Source organism: Strongylocentrotus purpuratus, unplaced genomic scaffold (genome assembly GCF_000002235.5).
Source record: "Strongylocentrotus purpuratus isolate Spur 01 unplaced genomic scaffold, Spur_5.0 spur5_scaffold_5, whole genome shotgun sequence".
Lineage (NCBI taxonomy): Eukaryota > Metazoa > Echinodermata > Echinoidea > Camarodonta > Strongylocentrotidae > Strongylocentrotus > Strongylocentrotus purpuratus.
Window position 1 is genome coordinate 42433070 of NW_022145611.1, and position 24917 is coordinate 42457986.

Here is a 24917-nt window from a genome sequence, read left to right on the forward strand (position 1 = left end):
TCTGCCGCAAGTATGCCACAAGTATGCCGGAAGTATGCCACACTCAGCCACAGGTCATGAATATTCATGATTAAAAGTGTGCCACAGGTCTGCTGCAAGTATGTCAGAGTCAGAGTTCTGCCATAAGTATGCCAGAAGTCTGCCACAAATATGCTGCAGGTCAGCTGTAGTCATGGAAGTCATGAATATTCATGATTAAAAGTGTGCCGCAGGTTTGCAGCAAGTATGCCGCAAGTCAGCCACAGGCATGGAAGTCATAAATATTCATGATTAAAAGTATGCCGCAGGTCTGCCACAAATCAGCCACAACAACTAATTTGCAGCTAAAACCTGCGGCAGGTCTGACGCAGACCTGCCACAAGTCAGCAGCAGGAGTATATCGCAAGCGCAAAACTTTCCTATGGGCAATGACCGCCGGCAAACATTTTGCAATAAGGGCAAAAATAGTTTGAGAAGTGAGAAGTGAGAACCTTCTTTTTTCATTTCCAGTAATAGGGCCTTTTCAGATGGCAAAGAACACCACATAAGATGTTTCAGTGCCACCATGTGATACAAAAGTGTTGTGAAACTCTTGCCACCCCCCCCCCCCCTTGAAAGTGAGGGGGCAGTTCTACCTCTTCTCCAATGCCGTCTTTAGCACTTTTGGTTAATTAAACAGACCGAAACCTAGCAGTTTGAAGTGGAAGATGATGAATTAGTGAATTAAATGATTATGAATTTAGAATAATTATAGAGGTGAAGGCAAGCAAAGTGGGTGATAAAACAATTATGTATCTCAAAGAGCTTGTAGGAAAGTGCATTTAGGGCTTCACAAGCTTCAACTGATAAGCATTGTTGAGGTTCAAAACAACATACGGATTTGAAACATGTGCCAGTACCTTGCGCCATGGGTAGTCATCCTCTCCATAGTTGTATCTAAGTTCAGCTCCTTGATTGATGTCAGTCAGTGCAAACAAACACAGATGGGGAACATTGTTGAATACAAGTTTCTTCATTCTGCAGTTGGGCTTGGTTTCTTCATCATTGATGTATCTTGCCAAGCAGCTCCCTTCACTTGATGCATCAATTCTGTTACATATGAGACAAAATATATGCTGCAATCTTTTTTTTTGCCCCAGTTTAGCCAAACCTGAAATTACATGTAGCTTAATAATACAAAAAATAGAAAATCTAAATTCCCCCTTTTTCCTAAAAGGGGTGAAAAAGGAAACACAAATTAATCTTGTTTAATCAGAAATGGGGTGGGTGGGTGAGGTTCCCCAAAAGTAATGGGAAAAAAAAAATCAAAATTTCAAAACTCTGAAAATTAAAAATGGCCCATGATGTAAAACATTGGATCAAGCAAACTGTTAAATGAAAGGATCACATATCGCTTGCGTAATCAATACTGAAAATATCCATATATCCATTTGCTTTATCCTAGTCCAGCTCTCAAGCATGGCATAATTACTAGTCCTTGCCATATAACAGATGGATGTTTCCATAAATTCGTGACACACTCATTTTTTGTGTCTCCTTTGGGGAATTCCGTAAAATGGTTAACCCAGAGCTCAAATTTTCAAATGCGTCAAATATGTTCAAATATTATCTCAAACTAAAGTAGAGGACTTATATTTACATAAATATATGATTAAACAGACTTTTGTAATGAGATTTAATTGAAAACCCAGTGTCTGAAATGGTGTGAAATTTTCACAGATTTTTAGAAAAAGTTGGCAAAATGTATGTTAGTCATTTTCTGACCAGTACAAACATGAAATCTATTATAAACATGTTTTCATTTATGTCCAATGTAGAGGTTTTAAAATTAAGTACAACTTTGAGTACCAAACTCTCGTTTTGATACGACAGCTTGTACAAAGTGGGGTACTAATACCAATGTACGTCCGACACCGAAAACATCTATCTTTAAATTTTCTTAAAAAATCCAGAGCAAGTCTACCAGGTAATTAAATAAACTAGAATAAAATGTGAGTTTGTTAAAAGGAATGTACCAACCACCAAACCTTTACTCCACGTTTCCTTAAAATTGAGATATAATGGTGTCTGAGGTACAATGTACATCCAACACCGCGTACATCCGACACCATAGGGGCACTATATGTAGTAGGTCATGTGTCATAAGGTTGCCCACTAAAAAGGTGGTGCTGTTACACTTTTCTGTTGTTTGCTGATGTAATTACTAATTTATTTCTGAACAATTAAAGCTTTGCCAACAAGTTCGGTATCATTCTGAAGCTTAGTTAATTGGCTATCTACAAAGGTATCTACAAAGGAAGTTTCAAAGTCATATGTTGTTCTACGGTGGAGTTATAACATTTTTAATAAGAAACATCAAGGGTAGTGCCGGAAGCGGTGCCACGTGTACAAAGTCAATGGCAAAATTCAAACTTTTGTGCTATTTTTTTAAACCTTAATATCTTTGTAAATACATGAGGTATGAAGGCAAATATGGTTTTATATAAAAGCCGACATGTCCCTCTTTATTATTGATCAATCAGTGAACATTAGGTTTGTCTGATCTTGGTGCCCAAAATTTATGAAATACACCCTAAACTTGCATATTTAGGGTGTTGTCACTTAAACTTTTTGGCTCAAAATCTCTATTTTTCAATATACTAAGAAATTTCTCTCAGACATGTTTGCTATCAAACCAAAACCTTATATTCATTTAATATCAAAGAGATAGGTTTTAACAGATTTAGGGTGTTCTATAGCCAATTAATGCCATTTTCAAGGGTTGGAACAGCTGAAAGCTGCATTCTGTGTACAAGTCACTATAAATTTATGGCATTTTTTGAAAAATTGAATCATCTATTTTTCTGGGTTTACAGTAAAAAAAAAAAAAAGAAGAAAAACCAAGACAATTATATATTGTTGAAAAGGTCTAAGTGTCTTCTAAACAATATGATATTTTGGGGGCCATGTGAGGATGTGCAAAGTTTTTATGATCGGGACAATAACACAACACAAAAAAAAATCATATTTTTCAAAGTCAAGGTCATCCAACAATCTCCTCTTCCACCTAAATGGGTTTCTGAGTGCAGATTTGAATTCCTTATTAACATGACGAAAATTCAGTGTTTAAACTTCAAACCCCCTTTTGCTCTCCACCTCTACCAGACATCTGAGATAGCAGTAAACCTAGAATAAACAAAAGCGCTGGGCAATGTAATGGAGAAGCGACCTTGACAGGGAGAGAGATAAAGCATGATTGAGGGAGAGATGAATGGTGAAAAAGAAACCTGCACTGGCCTCGACGGGTTAGTTTTCAGAGTTGAAATTTTTAATATTTTTGCCAATTCTGGGTCATTTCACTTCGTTCAAATTTTCATTTTGGTTTTCATCTACATCCTGAGTGACTTTTGGACATGAAATTATCTTAAAACAAGTAAAATATATATTTCCTACTTCTCCTTTCCTTTCAGGCAGAGCCCCAGTAAGAGTTTGTTTACTCTATTACGTAAGATAGTGAAGAGTGCAGCTGCAATCTAATACCATAATCTCTCTTCCGCAGCTGATAAGGCGCTGACCACATTTTAAATGAGGAGAACGAAATCGGGGTTCCAATTCCCCACCTGATTAGTCCAGCCTCTGTACCGTTTTCGTTTAGCGCACCCAATCAGCTGGTAAAATAACACACCCTCAACGTTGAAAGTAGACCTAGCCATTCCTCTAAATCTGGGTCCTGAATTCGTGTGGACGGAAATTTGGGGATTGCGCGATCAGTGGAGAGACCGCGATGTGTGTGGGGGATAAAAAAGAACGAACGGACTGAATCTGGACTACCACCTGATATACATAGGATCCTATGTAAAACTGGTGGGGTATTTTTTAAACGACATATTTTCGTAATGAATTTCCTTTCAGAAAATGTATACGTTTTATATGATAAGGTCTTACTTTTTGAGATATAAGGTTTTAACATACATGTACAACATAAAGTGTACAGTATGAACAGCAAAATTACCATGTACGTGTAACGCGATAGTGGGCGACCTCATGTCGAATGACCAATAATGACATGTAGCAGGGCATCACATGCACTAGCACTAATGACATGTATAGCAGGGCTCCACACTAGCACTGGTCCACTGGTCCGACGGTTCGGGACCAGCACAATTAGCTGCTGGACCAGTTCATTTTCAAATTTGGCTGTATTTATTTAAAAAGAATGGTTAAAGGTCCGACAAGCGATTATTGACTTGAAAAAAATGCTTAATGTGGAGCCCTGCATGTAGTAAAAAAAAGTATAATCAGGTTATTTGAAAAACTATGATAATCACAGATATATGTAGGATTCCTGTGAAATAGCGAAAAAAAATACACGGGAGCGACGGGGCGATTCGGCCCCGTAAGCCTTAAAATTGCAACCGTTAAGACCAACACGGGGGCAAAAAAAATGAGATCACATGAAAAATAGCCCATGGCCCCACTTTCTTCGAATCTGAAGCGGAGCGAAAGTTTGGCCAAATTGTTTCCTTGCTTCTTTTAAGCACTATTTCTGCAGTACTTTGCGATACGTTTTTTTTCGATACTTTTATTCCGCTAACGTTAAATTCTGCGGGTTATATGGCTATTTTGGAGATTTGTACATTAACACAACGCTCATTTTCGCTGTGCGAAACTTCCATTATTTCACCTACACGAACTGCAGGATCAGCGCTTCTTCAGCTTGCATGCATTATGCAGGCGTAAATTTGCGTCTCACATATTTGATGAATGCGTTCAATTGTGCACGCACAGACTGTATACTGTGCATGTTGTGATCCCCGAGTATTCGGAGCCGGTGTGGTTGTGATTGCAAACCACCTCTGAATTCAAAGTCGACATCGATCACAAATCACGATGGACAAGTTAGTGATACAGACTGGCATGGTTGATGGGCTAAATTTACGAAAATTACATCCAAAATATAACTCAGTGACAGGGTATGTGGACTGGAGTTTTTTGGTTGAATGTTGAATGACATGAATCTATTTAATGCAGTCTGTTGCTTTTATTGTGCATGGCGTTAAGTCACATAATGACCCCGGTACCCATACAGTGCCCGGGAATTACCATATTTGTCATTCAACTGCCGTATTTGGACATGGCGGGGCACCGTGCAGGTGCCGGGGTTATGTGACTTACATGTAGGCCTTCACAATAAGGGGGTAGAATTATTATTTATTAGACTCAGCATTGAAAACAATGTTATAAAAAATAGCCCTTGTGAGCCTCAAAATAGCCCCCGTGCACATGTTCACAAGGACGATTTTTTTCCTCCAATTATTCAAAATAGCCCTCATGAAAAAAAGTATTTTTGAGCCTGCTGTGAACATTTTTCCCTCATTTCAAATCACTGTAAAAATCCATTTCTCATGGTAAACTGAACGTTTGATAAGTCCGCCTATTACTATTTAATCCAATTCGACACTGTGGTACATACATTATCCATTTGCATCTCATATTTTTGATGATATTGTGTTATGATATCTCATATTATGATATAGATGTACACATCTGTACATGTAAATTCGGTAAATTCAAAGTTCTTTTCTATTCATATATTTTACACTGTGCATAAACACTACATGTATAGTGTGATTGGCCAATATGCAATCATGAGACAATTCCTTAGAACATTATTTTCCATAGGGGTAATTCCACGATTAGTTACGTTACACTTTATGGTGATTTTTCCACTAACATTGTTGCCATTGGAAAAAGTATGAATATTTTCATTCAATTTTCGTAGGGTAAATACATCTTGACTAGACCTACTCCACAATATATATTACCTGATTCATTGAGGAGCAATGAGACTTCAAATAAGAGGACATGGAAAAAATATGACATTTTGAAGAAAAAAATCTGCCGCCTAAACTACGGAATATATATTTATCAAAGTTTAATTTTATTTTAATTGCTGACATCTTACTAAGTTGTCAAACACATAACTCAGTGCAAACAGTTCTGTAAGTTTAGAGACAAATTAAAAAATGTTAGTTAGTTGTCACATTCCAGTTAGTTACGTAACAGTTTGTCCATATCAACTAAAATGGTAATTTTTATGAGACGATGCAATTTCATTTGAGAAAACTAAACATGGTTGTGTGTACGTAATAACTTGTCCTTAACATTACCCAATACCCAATATCATCACCATTTTCTATAAAATGCCACGTTAAGTAAAAGTACAGTATGTATGTAGTCCAACGCATTCCATTTTGTGTATAGTTCTGGATCTGCTTAAGGCAAAAACAAAAAAAATTGTTTGGTTGCCCAAGAATGGAATTTGTGAAAAATAGGGTCGATCGGTCGGAAAAAGTTTTTTTTTTTTTTTTTTTTTTAATTTTTGGAACATATTTCATGTGAAAATAGGACTTAGAAGGGAGTAAAAAACAAAGAACAACTGAAAATGACTTTTCATGTTACATTTCATATGTTTTGCTAGGATTTTGGTATGAAAATTACTTTTCAGGTTACATTTCATATGTTTTGCTATGATTTGGGTGTGATTTTTTCATTTCAGTGGAAAGTAAAAAAAAAAAAAAAAATCAAAAAAAAAAAAAGTTCAAGTCGGGCCATTTTCAGAGGGTCGGTTGGTGGAGGGCAACCAAACAATTTTTTTTTGGCATAATGGAGGGATATCAGAGCACATTAAAGGCTGGAAATTATAAACCTCATTGATCCTTGATGATTACTGGAGCAATAACACTTGAAAATGAAAAGATATTTGAGAAATAACAAGTTGAAAGTTTGGTTCCATATATGTCCCATAATTCATGGAATGGCCCTTAGGGATGGTTTTTCGTCCAAATATCATGAATGTCTACTATTGGCACATTTTTAACCCTTTCACTAGTTTTCTCGACTGTTCCCCGACTGTTCACTGGCATTGTCGCCTGGAGTCGACGGAGCAGACAACAGTGCGATCATACTCATTCCATGCGCAAGCCATTCAAACTCACGTCGATCATTCTATATTGTACACTAAGCGTTCTTTCTCGTCTGCATGTTTTTTGGGGCATGTTACATTAAGGTTTTTGGAGTAAATCAGGATTTTTTGTCAAGAATTTTTCATACAGCAGTCAATAAAAAGTCATTTAGGGGTCCACTTTTGAAGGTTCCTAAAGAAGGGGTGTGTATTGCCAAACCTTAAGTCCACGGTGATATAGTCTGTACATACAGGAGTCCACTGTTGCAGGTTTGTAAAGAAGAGGTGTGTATTGCCAAACCTAACGTCCACGGTGACATAGTCAGGAAATACAGGGGTCCACTAGCTAGGGTTGGGTGGTAAATACCGGTAGCGGTAAATACCGCCGGTATATACCGTCTGGTAAATAAGGGGGGCGTCTGGTAAATATGGGAACAAGTGAAACGCCACCTGGCAGTCTCGCCTGCATCGCGCGATTGGTAAATGGTAGCTATTTTTCTTTAACATATTATTCATTTCAGTAGTAGCACACATATATATAAAAAAAATAATGTCACCAAAGTTACATGATGAAGTAATTGACACAATGTGCTTAATTGTTAAATAGAAAATTTTCTCATTTGGAGGGCAAATCTTTGTTCATACATCCATTATATGAACTGTTAAATAAACTAGCACACAAATTTGAAATGAGAGCTACAGTTAGGTTTTCAAGCTAAAATTTCAGAAATTTGAAATCAGATGAGCTTTGACCTTGACATGTGACCTGAAAATTGCTCCACATTATTTGGGCTGCCAATAACCCTACTGTGCAAGTTTGATGAAAATTGGGCAAGGGTTTTGAAATTAGAGCCAAGGTTACGTTTTCAGGTTAAGATTTCGGAAAGTTAAAGCCCAATTCTGGCTCTGGTAAAGAAATCTACTTTTACTAGATATCTGTTGGGAACACTTTTATTGTGCTTATCACGTGTTATAGCACATCTTTAGAACAACAAAATTAAGAGCTGTGTAATTCAGACCTTTCTTAATTGCATTACCACATGTTTTCCTGGGTTAACAAACACAGAAAACAGCATGTGGGACTATACTACATGCAGTCAGGATTTTTGAGAATTTTTTCTGATCTTAATTTTATCATTACTCTGTCATTTCAGAATTTTTTTTGAAAATGATTTGGCATATATTATTTATTTATTTTTGTCATGATTCTGTGTAAGTTGAGTTCAATTCTGTGAAAAATTTATTTTTGGTTATTGCAAGTACCAGAATTCCTCTTTAACCTCAGATGACTTTTGACCTTGACAGGTGACCTGAAAATCGCTCCACATTATTTGGGTTGCCCAATAACCCTCCTGTGCAAGTTTGATGAAAATCAAAGAAGCAGTTTTGAAATTAGAGCCAAGGTTAAGTTTTCAGGTTACGATTTCGGAAAGTTGAAATCACATGACCTTTGACCTTGACATGTGACCTGAAAATCACTCAACATTATTTGGGCTGCCCAATAATCCTACTGTGCAAGTTTGATGAAAATCAAAGAAGCGGTTTTGAAATTAGTGCCAAGGTTAAGTTTTCAGGTTACGATTTCGGAGAGTTGAACTCAGATGACCTTTGACCTTGACATGTGACCTGAAAATTGCTCAACATTATTTGGGCTGCCCAATAACCCTACTGTGCAAGTTTGATGAAAATTGGGCAAGCGGTTTAGAAATTAGAGCCAAAGTTAAGTTTTCAGGTTAAGATTTCGAAAAGTTGACCTCAGATGACCTTTGACCTCGACATATGACCTGAAAACTATTCCACATTATTTGGGCTGCCTAATAACCCTTCTGTGCAAGTTTGATCAAAATTGACCAAGGGGTTTTTGATTAAGAGCAAATTTTATTGTTGATGCCACCGCCGTTGGAAAAAACGGCGCCTATGTCTCGATCCTGCTACGCAGGCGAGACAAAAACTGTGAAATATGATTAAAAATGCTTATTTTTTATACAGTCAACTCTGCCTCAGTCGAACTTGCCTAAGTCGAAATATTTTATTGCACCAAATGATATAGAAACTGTGTTCTTTACTATTTCTAAGTTGAATTTTGCCTAAGTCGAACAAATTTTTGTGGTCCCAAGAGATTTGACTTAGACAGAGCTACCTGTATTTTGAATTGCTTTTTGCCTCAACAACTGATGCAAAAGACTGCTGTAGATAAAAAAAAAAATCAAAACAGCCTAATTGTCACCTACAAACAAAACCAAGGGATGTTAGTGGAGCTTTAAAAAATTCCAGAAAGTCATGCCTGCCAAAATTGGAAAACTCTCATGTGCACTTCCCGCACATCACGAGCGCTAAGTCCCTTGCGACCAGGGTCCAGGGCCCGCTTAAGGGCTCTGGAAGCTCTGGGGTTTTAGATGCTCTCTGGTGCAATCTGAGCATATCTGAGGGGTCTTTCCCCTTAAATATATTGTATATTTTGATGTAGAAAATTGCAAGTATAAAAAATTCTGAAGATAGAAATTAGACTGAACTGTCCTGAAATATTTGTCAAGTTTAAAATCTGCAGTTTTTGAAACTTGCTACAGTAGGTACATGTAGGTTGATATCAAAGTTTGCCACATAAAAATAAACAAAAACAATTATACCTTTTTTCTCCCATATTGTACACTTTTAATTACAAGAAAATTTCACAGCACATGCAACATAAATACTTCACACTCCTAATGTATGCATTTACATCGCTTTGCTAAGCCTTTGTGGTGACATCCCTGTATGGCGTAAAATGTCTTGCTTACCTCCATTCCCATAGTTGATCTCGCATTGTAAAAATTTGCAACATGCAATGCCCTTTTTGTTTATTTTCCTCATGTACATGTTATCACTAAGAAACACTCCATGGCAATCTTTTTCCTCTGTCCATTTCCAGTTCCACTTGTTTTTTATTCCAGCGTAAACATTGTTTGTATTGCTCATCGCTGTTCTGTCTAATTCCATATTCAGGATATTTCCAAAAGGCAAAAAGATTTCCAATAAAAGATCTTCAATCAAATATTTTACACAATCCAGCATGCTTCCAAATACATTATATTCAAGGTTCTGTCTTATTCCATGCTATTTCGAAGATAAAAGTTTGCTTTCATGAAGATCAAACCCCCATCTTTCCGACGAAATTATCGCAGTACACGTATGCTAGCACCCAGCACCCAGTGATATTCCCACCGGCGCTGGCACGCTGAGATTATGGCAACAGGCGACCAACGCTATTGGAAGCATGCGTGTGGATTGTTGAATGGTTCACGTATCCGTTCTTTCGTTGCTGTTCCCTACGTAGGGACTTCTACTTTCTAGTTGTTTATCGAAGATTACCAGATTTTAACACCAAAAATGTGCGTTTTCCGTCTAATATCCTAGACCATTTGATGACTTTCGTGTGCTTGATTTTGTTCTTTTATTTTAATCTATTTCTTTTTAAAAATCATTCTGCTTTCCCGGAGAAAACGGAGAGAACAAGAGAAAAGAAAAAAATGGGATAATAAGGGAAAAAACAGAATTTTTTTTGTTATAGATAAAAAAATCTGGATTTCCGGAAATACCTGAAAATCTGACATTCCTCAAAACCCTAACCAATGTGTGCACTCACATTAAAACATGCACACTGGCATACTTCACACAAACTCGCCTATTGCTATACAATTTTTGCTGCACACAATCAGAAATACATTTTTTTTTGTGAGCTTATTGCAATATTAATTGGTTTACCATTGCATGTTCACTAATGAAATGCATGATTCGATTTCATTCTGCTTCAAATGAGCCTTCTGGGTCATCCAACGCATACTCAGGCCACAGTTGCACTGAGCACATTTCCTCTTTGAAGAGCAACAATTGCTCCTGTCACTCACTCCAGCAACTTTTACTCTGATGATAAAAATATTAAACTTCTATGACAATTGCTCCAGTGACAATTCCATAGAAGTTTTTCCCCATGTAAGAAGGAATTGTCGTTGGAGCATTTGTTGCCGGAGCATTTATCACCGGAGCAATTGTCGGGGGAGCAATGTCGCTGGAGCAACCATGGCAAGAGTAATTATCGCCGGAGCAAATGACCAAGACCAATTGAATATGATCAGAGAGAACAAAATTTATATTTCCCTGTATTTCCCGGTTTTTACCGGTATTTACTGGTAAAAAGCATTATTTGATCATGGTTTATGGTAATATTTTACAGAATAATCCACTTAAATTTGTTTTTTTTAATTTATTTGCATAATATAGTTGTCTACTGCCGCAGACCCATTGAAAACATTGCTCGATGGGGAAGAAATATAAACAGTGGTTTAAATCAGACTTCTACATGGTATACCATATATTTTAAGTGTCAAAACAGATAAAGCCAAGATTATAAATGATAAATTTGAGAATAATTGTAAAGAAGGGAAAAGTTGTGAAAACATTTTTTTTTCTTCAGGAAAGTTGATTTATATACAGTGATTTATATTTTAAAATCAAAGTGATTTAAATCATGACTAAAATCGACATGATTTTATTCAAACAGCCCTGACGGTGAATACAGAAGTCCACTGTTGCAGGTTTGTAAATAAGAGGTGTGTACTGCCAGGTCTAACGTCCACGGTGACATATCTGTAAATAGAGGTCCACTGTTGCAGGTTTGGAATTAAGAGGTGTGTATTGCCAGGTCTAACGTCCACGGTGACATAGTCTGTAAATAGAGGTCCACTGTTGCATGTGTGTATGGCCAGGTCTAACGTCCAGGGTGACATGGTCTGTAAATAGAAGTCCACTGTTGCAGGTTTGGAAAAAAGATGTGTGTACTGCCAGGTCTAACGTCCACGGTGACATAGTCTGTAAATAGAGGTCCACTGTTGCATGTGTGTATTGCCAGGTCTAACGTCCAGGGTGACATGATCTGTAAATAGAGGTCCACTGTTGCGGGTTTGTAAAGAAGAGGTGTGCATTGCCAGGTCTAACGTCCACGGGGACATGGTCTGTAAATAGAAGTCCACTGTTGCAGGTTTGGAAAAAAGAGGTGTGTATTGCCAGGTCCAACGTCCACGGTGACATAGTCTGTAAATAGAGGTCCACTGTTGCATGTGTGTATTGCCAGGTCTTACGTCCAGGGTGACATGGTCTGTAAATAGAGGTCCACTGTTGCAGGTTTGTAAAGAAGAGGTGTGTATTGCCAGGTCTAACGTCCATGGTGACATGGTCTGTAAATAGAGGTCCACTGTTGCAGGTTTGGAAAGAAGAGTTGTGTATTGCCAGGTCTAACGTCCACGGTGACATGGTCTGTAAATAGAGGTCCACTGTTGCAGGTTTGGAAAGAAGGTGTGTGTACTGCCAGGTCTAACGTCCACGGTGACATGGTCTGTAAATAGAGGTCCATTGTTGCAGGTTTGGAAAGAAGGTGTGTGTATTGCCAGGTCTAACATCCACGGTGACATGGTCTGTAAATAGAGGTCCACTGTTGCAGGTTTGAAAAGAAGAGGTGTGTATTGCCAGGTCTAACGTCCACGGTGACATGGTCTGTAAATAGAGGTCCACTGTTGCAGGTTTGTAAAGATGAGGTGTGTATTGCCAGGTCTAACGTCCACGGTGACATGGTCTGTAAATAGAGGTCCACTGTTGCAGGTTTGGAAAGAAGAGGTGTGTATTGCCAGGTCTAACGTCCACGGTGACATGGTCTGTAATAGAGATCCACTGTTGCAGGTTTGGAAAGAAGAGGTGTGTACTGCCAGGTCTAACGTTCACGGTGTCATAGTCTGTAAATAGAGGTCCACTGTTGCAATTTTGGAAAGAGGAGGTGTGTATTGCCAGGTATAACGTCCACGGTGACATAGTCTGTTTAATAGAAGTCCACTGTTGCAGGTTTGTAAAGAAGAGGTGTGTATTGCCAGGTCTAACGGTCACGGTGACATGGTCTGTAAATAGAGGTCCACTGTTGAAGGTTTGGAAAGAAGAGATGTGTACTGCCAGGTCTAACGTCCACGGTGACATAGTCTGTTGCCTCTTGACGTGGCCCACTACGGTTTTGAGTGTGCGAAGCACACCCTTTGGGGTGCGGAGCACCCCGGGTGCGAAGCACCTCAAGGGCCTTTTAACTAGTGATTCGCGCCATTTCTGTTGTCGGTTATGAATTATTCATCGTATAATGAATAAAACACATACTCATATATATTTATAAAGCACTCGATGTTGTCAAATGAAATTCTTCGTAGAGCCATTTGTTGATTAGTCTAAATATAATTCGCCTCCCTCATATATCTGTTCTTAGTTGCATACTTTTCTACTACCCGATCAATGAATTCAGTATAAAACGTCTGTTCTTGAAACAAACATTGGTTGATTAGCTGCGCTTGCACTCAGCTGTTTCGGAGCCTAGGCAGCGTGACGAAGATAATCTGTGCACAGCGGTAATGCATGAAATATGACACTTTTTCCGAATCCTGTGGGCAGATTCACAAAAACATCACAACCTTACAAGGCATATTTGAATGCTTTTACTCGCTTTTACTTGTGGATTCTTAAATCTTTCGATTTTCAAGAAAGTTGAGGTATACTTGATACCTTCTGAGACTGAGACGGCGGACGCCATTTTCGGATTTGTGAATCGTGCATATCATTAACGAAGGACTTATGAATATTAAAATTGATGTCATGTGATCGGGTTATAACGCTCTCATTGGCTTGAATATCACCGAAAAAAAATTTCTGTGAAAATAGGGTTTACCTAGTAACTTATTACTTGAAAAAAAAATGACAGCAGAAATGGCGCGAATCATTAGTTAAGAGGCCCCTTCAGAGCCTGCGGCTGCTCCGCACCCCGAAGGGTGTGCTTCGCACACCCAAATCCGAAGTGGGCCACGTCAAGAGGCTACAGTATAGTCTGTAAATAGAGGTCCACTGTTGCAGGTTTGGAAAGAAGAGGTGTACATTGCCAGGCCTAATGGCTAACGTCCATGGTGACATGGTGACGGTCTGTAAATGGGCAGGTCCAAGATAATGTCCTCTCAAACACCAAATTTTTATTTTGAAAGGAAAGGAATGTGATACACATCATCAAATAGCATGAGTTGAAGTTTCTGAATCAAAAAAAAATTGTAAATATGCAAATTTATTCGGGCCCAAATTGCATGAAATGAAATTCAGGCATTACGTATGGGACAATTTAAAAAAATCATATAAAATAAGTGAATGAAAGTTAGAAACTGACACTCACATAACAGATTCCTTTTATCCCCCAATTAATTTGGCAAATAAAAAAAATCATGACCATGTCTATTTTTCAATGAGGCTGCGTCCTCTCCCGATTTGTCCCATACATAACATTATGATGTCAAGTTTTTTAGTTTTCTCAAAAAGTTCATTATCTATTCTAACCAAACTTAGAAAAGTTCTAATTTATCACAAATGTGACAAGAATGCATCATTATAATTTTCATAAATCGTTCCACTTTGATTTGAGAGGTACTCCAAAAAAGTGTTACGTATGGGAAATTTGTGTACAAAGTCGATGGCCATATAGCTAAGAATACAAAATTTAAACCTTGTTATTGGGAAATTTTACAGCTGCACTTCAATCTGATCATAATCTACTGTCTTAAAAATACCTTTGGATGATAATATCATTATATTATTAGTTATTTAACATACGGTTATTTACAAAAAAATATATTTTTTACAAATGTTATGATTCTTCCGAAATTACGAATTATAGTGTGCTATAATACTTGCAATTAATTTTTATTTGATCTCTTTTTGTGGTAATTTTTTTTTACAAGATATTTATAGAAAAATAGAAATAAACAAACAAAATTGAATTTGAAAAATAATATTCCAAAAATATCACATATCAACAGTAATTTCTGGGCAATGTGTGTACAAAGTCAATGGCAGAAAAAAAAAAATATACAGCAGCAGATGAAAAAAGGTGGGATTTCATTTTCTTTCTGCCTGGATAAGCTCTGTATGTTAATTATCACCAAATGGTACCAAAAACCTGATATAAGTGTGAAGGCAACCTTACATTTTCACAGAAAATTGATTTTTTTTTTTTCCAGATTTTCCTATTGAAAATGCATGCGTCCAAAAGTGTCCCATACGAAACATCCCATACGTAACATAACTTTTGTGAGATTAATCAATCACTATGAAGAAACTATTCAATGGAATTGGCTGAAACTTCAGATTTAAAATATTGAGTACATGTAGTTTACCTTTATGCACAGTAAGTTTCAGAATGATAACTAAAATACTTTCACAGAGATTTAAGCTCAAACTTTTATTTTAAAAAATCTCATTTTCTCTGCGTCCCATACGTAACACACCTAAATTTCCACCTAACTCACTAACCAAAAGACCGAGAGTCGCGAAACTTTGCACAAATGTTCTCCCCATAGGTACAATGATAGACATGATTGTCTCTTAAATCACAATTTGTTCTCATTGTCTTTTTATAGTCCGAAATCTCTGAAATGTTACATACCTAATGTGCGGATTAGCTTGGACCTGCCCAAATACAGAGGTCCATTGTTGCAGGTTTGTATTAAAGGGATCCGGTAACTTTGTCTCAGATTCTGAAACAAAATCCGGGATTAGCTCATGCTGCTATGATAATTATAAACCTTTATGTCAGTCAGGAACTCCATGACTTTTACAAGCCGATCGCCTGTCTGATTATCAAGATATTTATGATTGAAATTACAAATTTTCAAAACCGTTCGCCGGACGGTTTTCATAACACTACAGTCTATTGGGGGAAACGAGTATGGTAAAACCGGTCACTCACAGATTTTTACTTTTTTGAGGCACTTCTTGATCATTTTGAAGCGCGATTTTTTTAGGGCTTCAATATTACACCATATCACAGACACTGATAACACGTAGGGCCGTGTATCTCAGATTTATCATTGTTAAACGATCCCTTTAAAGGGGAAGTCTAGACGATTTCCAATAAAATCTATTTTATGGCTTGAAAATTAAGGAGCATTTTGATACCACTTTCATCCACGGGCGTTACTTTTGTGATTTTTAAGCTCCAATTTTGTGATGGTAATTATTTCTAAAATAGTTCTCGCATTGCCGAAGTGCGATGGCCGTGTGACGTCATTGTGGCACTATAACTGCGCATGTGCGAACTTTCTCCATTGACTGGATGCAAGATATCGATGTGTCAAGTGTATAGCTGCACAAATTTTATCAGTTCTTGGGGAAAATGACCACTTTTCCAATTCTGAAGCCCTTGACACATAGGGCGATATATGCTCAATAGATTCTAGATATTTGAGCTGACAATTTTGATGTAAAAATGTAGAAATATTGGTGTTTGAACCTCAAGCCGTGGGATTTCTGACTGCTTGCTCAACAAAAGTGCGACACTGACGTCATGCGGACAGTGTAGCGAAATGCATTTCGGGTAAAACTGGCTCGTGTTAGCACTTTTGCTTATATCGCTTTTCCAGTGATTACTCGGTTATTCATGGGTCTACAGAGTCAAGTAAGACATTTTCTGAAAGCTTGATTTTTGCTCTATTTCAATTTTAAATTAAATTATCGCATAGACTTCCCCTTTAAAGAAGAGGTGTGTATTGCCAGCCCTAATGTCCACGGCGAAATAGCATATAAATACAGGAGTCCTCTGTTGTAGGTTCGTAAAGAAGGGGTGTGTATTGCATCATCGGAATCGTCATCACCATCATCATCACCACCATCACCATAATCATCGTAAACGTCGACCACCATCACCATCATCATCAAAATCGTCATCACCATCACCAAGAAACCCTTGTCAGTAAACATAGCAGTGGCTTTCTGCTAAAAAGTGTCCTTGGAATTATGTCCACTTACGCGAATTGTCCACGTAGGAATGAAATAATACATGTAAGTCAATGTTTTTTGATGGTTCGTTAAGTTGAGGATGCTGATTCCAAATCTAAATGATGCCACTCAAAAAACCAACATTTTTTGCAAATTGACAAAATCCTAGATAGCCGCCAAAATATGCAAATTAGCCATACAAATCACAAAATTACACACACACTGATCATAAAATGCCTGTAATTGTGATGGATGAATGAAACTGTCTGAAAACATGATTTTTTTAGCTAAACCTTGAATTTCTTATACGATAGAATGCTGCATTTTGAAATTCAAAATGCCAACATAAGCCCCTAACTAATATACTAATTTACTATATAATATGAAAGAACTAGCACTGTCTGACCACAAAGTGCATGTAATTATGATGTACACGTGTGAGTGAATTAGTGTCTGAAAACAAGATTTTTTTTTAAAGATTGTATCATTAATGTCATTTGCAGTAATTTTTTTAAATTCAGAATGGCTGCAATAGACCCCCCCCCCCCAAAAAAAAAAAACTATGTACAATATAAATGTAGAAAAAAATATTTTCACAAGAGAGCACAATGGGACCATAAAATGCATGTACATTGTACATGTCAACAATGCTGTAAATTACATGTGCAGATGTTCCTTAAAGTTTATGTGCATAATGTGCACCACACAAAGATGACATTCAAATTTATCAGACCTTTGAATAATGAAGGGACCAAAATATCTCCTGTTACAGCATTTTAGCTTTTTTGAAAACTATTTATAAGTTGATAACAAAATCCCTGAAAAAAATAAATGATGTAAAATTTCAGAATATTAGCAAGCACTTTCAAGAAATTTTAGAGTTCGCTAGTTGACCAGAGGGAGAGCCTTGGGACCAAAGAATAGAATTGAACTTCGGTTTGCCTACCTGTACTTTACACCACAGTGTTTAAAGTGAAAAACATACGAGTCTTCACTGGTCATCTCCTCATCATCAGAAACTAAAGACCGCTCGCCTCTATATTCAAGGAGAAAGCTCCCCTTCTCGAAAGTCATTGATGTAAAAAGACCATATCCTGGAAAATACAAATGTTTGTGATTTTGAAGGTTAAAGGAAAAATCAGAAATCATAATTGTACCGCAACTCAAAAAGTATTTTATCAATTTTTTTGTCTTTCAACAAAATGACGTACAAATTTACTAAAGGTACGTGAGGGGTCACTGTTGCCAAACAGCTGGTGTTTTGCTACAAAATCATGCAGTAACATTAGATGCTAGAAAAAGTATTACTCTTTTGCCAGCACGTGCCTTGTACCATTAACCAGTTTTTTTTTTCTTTTTCTGATCATTAAAACACATTTTTTGTTGTGTCTTCACTTTAGCCAAAATGAAACACTGACCAAACCAAAAGACACGAACCAATTAGAGCTTATCATTTCCATCCAGTCAAACTTAACCAAATCCAATGCTGATGGAATCCATTCACAGTTCTGCACTGTTATCAGGTGATTATTACCAAAGATGAGAATCCTACTTTGTGTATACTGATCCATGGTCCCCGCAAGAAAGGAAAGCTGTGACTGTGAGAGACAATTCTGGTTCTCGGCCAAAAGAATCAGATGGCAGATCTTTTGGTCTGGAAACTGTCCTGAGGAGCCCGATGGGAAAGGTACATTGAATAAAACTTTTCAAAGTTTATTCAAAGTCAATGATATAGGCAGCAATTATCAGAAAATTTAGTGATCCACACCCATAATAAAGACAAATAGCCCTCACCCACTAAAAGATACAAATTCCCCAAAATGTCCTGATCCACTGTCTCCCTTTTGAAACACAGACTTTACTAGAAGCAGATAGAACTGTAACTGTATCTGTAACATACGTAATAATACTACACACACTTGTAAAAATTATTCCATATTTCATTCTAAATTTACAGTTCTTGGCAGCACTTATTTAAACTCAAAGAAAGGTTATTCTTACCGATCACATCATTTATATATTGTTTTTGAAATCCACTCTTGTCCTTCCCCAGGCTACAGAAATGCTCTGCTTCGGCTGCCGGAGAAAATCTTTTTCTCCTGGAAGACATACTGTTCAAAACAAAACAGATGTGATGTAACAGTTATTTAATGTGACATTTAATGCGACGCTTACTCATTGATATCCAATGAATACAGAATAGACTAACTTGATCCAAATTAATTTGGAAGTCAAAATCTGCAAACTGATAATAGGCCTACATACTGTTCATCTTTCAATAATACATGTAGACTTACATGTAGAGCAAAAGGAGACCTTGGCCATGTATCCTATTCAAATGCTCCCAGAGTCCCTTTTTAACTGGACACCTTGACCTAGCCCGAGGTCCTAACTTTAGTTGTTACAGTTATTGTTAATTACTTTTACTATTATCTAAGGCTAGGCATTTGTGGAGTGCCTTTGGTAGATCTAGAGGTCAAGTCATGATAGTGTGGCATCGAGTTATGAGATCACTACATCCATGATGTCCTTTGACCTAGTTAATATTTTTGTTGAGCAATTTAGCAATTTTAGTCTAGCCTCTAGGATCTTGCCGTTTGAAGTTATATCTATGACGTCATATGTAAACAACAGTCCAATGAACAGCGTGAAATGAGCATTTCATCATCGCAATGATTTTTATCTGCCATATCTACAGAGAGGAGTTGGCGCTCTATTATCATTATTATCAAAATTATTATATTATAGCCTCATGGTATAGAAATCGTTTAGGATATAGAGCTATGATGCTATCGGTATCGGATGCACAATTTGCAACTGTCAGCAGGCAGCGGAGATGTGGCAAGCTAGCCAGAGATTCCCCAGTTGTGCCAGGCATCTTGATCGTACTGGCACCCCTCCCCTGTGGTCGGCCGGCCGGCTAGCTGTGTTTGTGTGCTGGCCGATATTTTCACGCGGACATGAATTGTAATCAAAATGGCAGCCCCCCAAGGAAAAATTGTGAGAGGAAAATGCTGCACTTCTGTTTAATGTATTTAAAGATGAGGAACTAGATATTTTCATTGGGGATGTTAACAGCGAGAACACAAAAAATTAGGTAAACTTTGGACTGAATATCTTTAAACTGGTGATTGAAACAGCATCAGTCTTTGCATAGTACATTTTAAAAAAAGATGGAAAAAGAATTGTATTTGTGGTGGAAGGGGAGAGCGGAGGGGGATAAGATATAAATCAACTTTATCATGGAGTAGTAGAGTAAAGTGGAAATTATGGATTCCGCGTTGGCAGGATATAGCACTATTTACTGAGGGGCATTTAGTAGGATGTTTACTATTAGAAGTGGGCTACAGGGGAATAAGTATTTTTCAGAAACAGATGGGACATATCTCAGCTTGTTGATGCAGCTTGATCTCCTGATCGATATGACACCAAATTGGAAGAATATCCAGACAGTGCCGCCCAAAAATCAAATTTAAGGAGGCGTGGCCAAAAATGCTGAGTCCTCATTTTTCAAAAATGTGAACAAAAATTGTATCTTCTATTCTCTTTTTTGAAGGGCAATTGGCATTTTAATGGCTTATTATGTTTTCAATTGTGACAAATCCAATTACACTGTCTAAATACCTTTAATAATAAACCCCTAATATATTGTCCTAAAAACAAGATTTGAGTTGAAACACAGTAGAGCCAGAGGAGAGGCATTATGCCCCCCCCCCCACGTTGTTTTGCATAAGTCCGACACACATAATTTTTTCAACAATGTATCTATGGACTGCTTCGTTTGATGTCTATGGCAATTTATGAGACCAAAATCAACATGCCCCCTCCAATTATATTTAAGACTTAACCCTTCAAAAAATGTTGTCGACCTGAAAACTAAATGCGAATTCAATTAAGAGGTAATAGAAATTGAATTTGAGGAGAATTTTCATAAATAATGTATTTAGTTTATTTTAGCTTTCAGTGGCTGAGCTCAGTTCATTTTAGGATAATTATGGCTGAAAAGTGTTCAGCAGCAAAATTTCCCCCTAAAACACACAAAACATTTTAATTTGCATTGACTTTGTTGATGATGTCATTGCTCCATATTTTCCAATAGAGTCTGTTGAAAAAATTATACATTTTATCAAAATCTGTGTACGACCAGGATTAGGATACAAGTATGTTTTGCCCACCACTGTAATTTTAAACTATTCAAGCATGAATGGTCTCACACAATACTTTATTTAGGCATAAAAGTGCAACTTTAACTTAACCATTTGTGTGTACAGAGTCAATGGGAAATTGTGAGGCAGTGATATCGGGTACTCCCGACGAGTCCGACAGCCCACGAGTCCGACAACCCACGAGGCCGACATTTTTAATAATTGGTGAACGAGATAGACATTAAATAAAAACGGACTTGAGTCCGACAGCTCATTTATCCGACAAAATTATAAAAATGCCTATGAGCACGACCAAACATAAATTTTACAAACGAGACCGACTCTAGGTAAAATTGGTCTATTAGTCCGACAGTTTGCTTTTTAGCCGATTAGATCGACAGTAGTTCAAATTGTATTTTAGTCCGATAATTTATAAATTTTGCGCATTACTCCGACAATTGAATAGTGCCATCTATTGTTGGCGGACTAGATTCCTATTTTCTGAACTGTCTGACTAGCAATATATTTTACCAATTTGTCGGTCTATTGCACTAAAATACGTTAGTCGGTCTCGTAGGCCCTTTTTGCGTAGTGTCGGTCTCAAAGTAAATAATTTGTCAGTGTCGATCTAGCGAGCCTAAAAGTCAAAATGTCTAGCTAGAACCTCTTTTTGAAAAATGTCGATGTAGTAGGCTTATATTCATTTCTGTCGGATTCGTGAGCTGTCGGACTCGTAGGCTGTCGGACTCATGGGATGCTCCCATGATATCAACTTGCTTCATGCACGTTTAGCCACTTGACTTATGAAACTATTCAAGAACTGTTATAACTTATGTAAGGTAACTTTGAATTGGTATGAATTCCTTATATTTTGTCCGAATTGAAAGAATTCAGTCAAGCATAATCTTATTTTTGTTGGCATTATTCAAGCTGAAATCAATCAATGGTAAAACTGTCAAAGTCAAAAGTTATGCAAAGCCATTTCTGACTTTCATTCATTTGCGTAGTCATCCATGAGGAAAAGAAGGACATCTTGGTGTCATGAGACAATTATCTAATTAATGATGCCTTGGAATTTTCCCTAAAATTATCCACATCCAAGAAATCATTCAAGATAAATCTTGGTTACCTTTTTCTGACACGCACTACATGACTGTATTTAAAAGCAACTTGTATTTTTTCTGTACCAAGACATTCAATTTAACACAGGTCTCATCATATTCAGAATTATACTTGCTTGCCTGTGTGTTTTGCTCTTAATACTCATACATTCAATTAAAAGTTCAAAGCACACATGTACACTTAAGTATTTCATTTTTGGGACAGCAAACCTTGAATTTGTTTATTTTTGGAACATCGATCCTTATTTCATTTTCAGAACATTGAACCTTTATTTTTGGAACAACGAACCTTCAAAACACTGAACTTTTGGTACAATGAGCTTTAACCAGGAGTTAACTCAATTTTTTATTTGGAACTCTAACAAAAACATAAAATGTGCATTCAAAAAGTGTTGTAAAAATATCAGGAATTGCCTATTGCAAATTGGGTTAAAATGAAACATTTAATAGCCTCTGTGAATAGTCTGTATACCAGAAAGCACTAGAATTGCAAATCCTATTTCTGTGGAAAAGAGTCTAATTCATAATGGCTTCAACTTCAAGGCATTGGTTAACAATGTATTCAGTAAAAACAAAAATGAGCTGCATGATGTATGCTACGTGAAGTACCAGGAAATTACATATCCTCAAAAAATGTTGGAAATATTATCATTTAGTGCTAAAAAAAATGAAAAACCTGAACTTATCACCCAAAGACTACTGTGCAGGAATTAAATATTGTCTTCACTCTTAGCGAAGTGTTCTGTATTAAAGTGTAACAGCTAGTGTAAGGATCTTATACTAGACAAATTTTGTCTTATCTTGGCAATTGGTATTCTGAAGAAAGTTCAAAAGTCACAGATTCAAGTCACAAATTTATGGTCTCTTACTTAGAAATTAGTTTCATTCTATAGCTAGTTTACTGTACCTTTAGGCTTCACAATTGCAATAAAATCTCCACAACAACTGCCACGAGTTCCTCGTACGAAATGCTACTGTCCTTGTAAAGATCTATAAAGTATAAAAGAATCTGCACTTTCTCCTCTGTAGCCACATTTAAGTCATCTGCTGCCATTTGTACAGTCTATACGAGAAAAAAATTGCATATATACCATTGTCATATTTTTAAAATAAATGAATACCGCCACACGCGTGTGGCTTTAATTAAAAACACACGTGTATGTCGGTATCCAACCCACGTAGGGCTAGATACAGCCAATTAAACGCTGCTCTTACCTCTATCGATTTTGTACTTGGGCATGAGAAATGCATAATTTTCATGTGGTGTTCGCTGCGCCGGTAGCACTTACTATACATAATTCTATGGTACTGTACTATACTACTAGCCGGGGCGCGGTATACGCACGCCTGCACAATGCCAGTAGTAGTGCCTCTGTGGTGTATTACTACTGGCAGTGTGCGCGCGTACGTATACCACCTTCCGGCACCACCGGTACCACATGAAAACACTTCATTCATTTATGCACAAAGTCCAATTTGATACAGTTAAGAGCAGTGTGTGGCTGTATCGAGCCCTACGTGGGTTGGATATTGCCACACGCTTGTGTCTTTAATTACAGCCACACATGTGTGGCGGTATGCACTGCCATGAAGTTAAAATTCATGCTTGGTCGCATGTCACAAGTTCATCCAAATTCGATTTCAGGGTGAAAAATGCCAAAAAAATGATTTTTTTTTTTTTTAAATATGTTGTCCCAATTATTATTCCCCAACAAATGACACCATATTTGATGCAAACTTTTTAATTTAGCTGTTAATTGCCAATTAATCACTAATTATTACACTATGGGGATCAACACTTCATATGCCTTATTCTCGAAACGGACCTGAATCAGAGATGCCACAAATGGAAGATAAAATTTCCTGAAATAGCCAGAATTTTTTTTTGAAAGTGACCTTTTACCTATACTTTTGTACACAAGCATCTCACACAAATTTCCTGAAATCAGGAAATTTCCTGAAAAGTGGCATAACTGCTGAATCAAGAAAGTGGCTCTAATTTCTTTTTTATAAAGAAACCTGTTTAAATTTTCAGGATATATTCTTCAAATATTAGTGAATAAAATAAATTACATAAGTAATTGACATTGATGAGGTTAAAAATGAATTGTTGTGACATAGTGTATCAAAGTGACTTGTATGGGATCAATCACAAGTTCAGGCTTCAAAGAATATGCCTTGACACTGTTTTCTTGCTTAGGCCCCCCCCAAAAAAAAATTGTTGTATTGGCGTAACGGGCCCCTGAAAAATAGGGTCGGTCGGTCGGTCGGGATTTATTTATTTATTTGTTTATTTATTTATTTTTGTGTGCGTTCGTAACCTGCACACACACCACTATTCATGCAGGCGCTATTACATACAACCATACGTTTACATGGATACATTCAAACACATGCAGAACCTAGTGAAAGTTTATTTTGTGGAAAAATTGAACATTCAAAAGCGCAATATGCGCAGCCGAAACACTTTCCGGTTTTTTTTTGATAGCGATCGCTATCAGTATCACTATCGAAAAAAAGATATCGATAGCAAAAAAAAAAAAAAAAAGGTAGGGTCGGCTCCTTTTTTTAGGGTCGGGCGAGTTACGCCAAGGCACATGATGCAACAATCTTAGGCATATTGTCCATGTGATGTTATTAAGAAAATAAAATAGAAGATAATTAGACCCTACCATGTATTCTTGGTGGCGATAGGTGCGTACCTTTAAAAGACAATCAAACACTACAACAGCGCTCGAGAGGTCTTTGACTAGGCTAGATCTAAGTCTTTAGGATTTGTTCTAAAGAAATTTTCTTCATGATTTTTTTCTTCTTCTCTTTTATTTTTAAGTAATCTCAAGAATTTTCTGCATCTAGTGTTACCAAGCACTGTGATTAAAATTATATTTTATAACATTTTATATTCAACAAGAA

At 37.0% G+C, this 24917-nt stretch overlaps 1 protein-coding gene across 2 annotated transcripts in view; it reads right to left on the reverse strand.

The window, feature by feature from the left end:
- LOC115929662 overlaps nt 1-24917 on the reverse strand; it is a 44289-nt gene that overhangs the window by 18675 nt on the left and 697 nt on the right. Inside the window, exons 2-5 of one of the 2 annotated variants that reach the window (XM_030999389.1) lie at nt 22912-23067; nt 18740-18849; nt 17685-17832; nt 879-1068 (exon numbers count right to left, since the gene is read on the reverse strand). In XM_030999389.1, the coding sequence (XP_030855249.1) occupies nt 879-1068; nt 17685-17832; nt 18740-18848 (447 nt within the window). In that variant the 5' untranslated portion in view covers nt 18849; nt 22912-23067. The remainder of the gene's footprint in view (nt 1-878; nt 1069-17684; nt 17833-18739; nt 18850-22911; nt 23068-24917) is intronic. The other variant, XM_030999390.1, reaches the window with a different exon arrangement.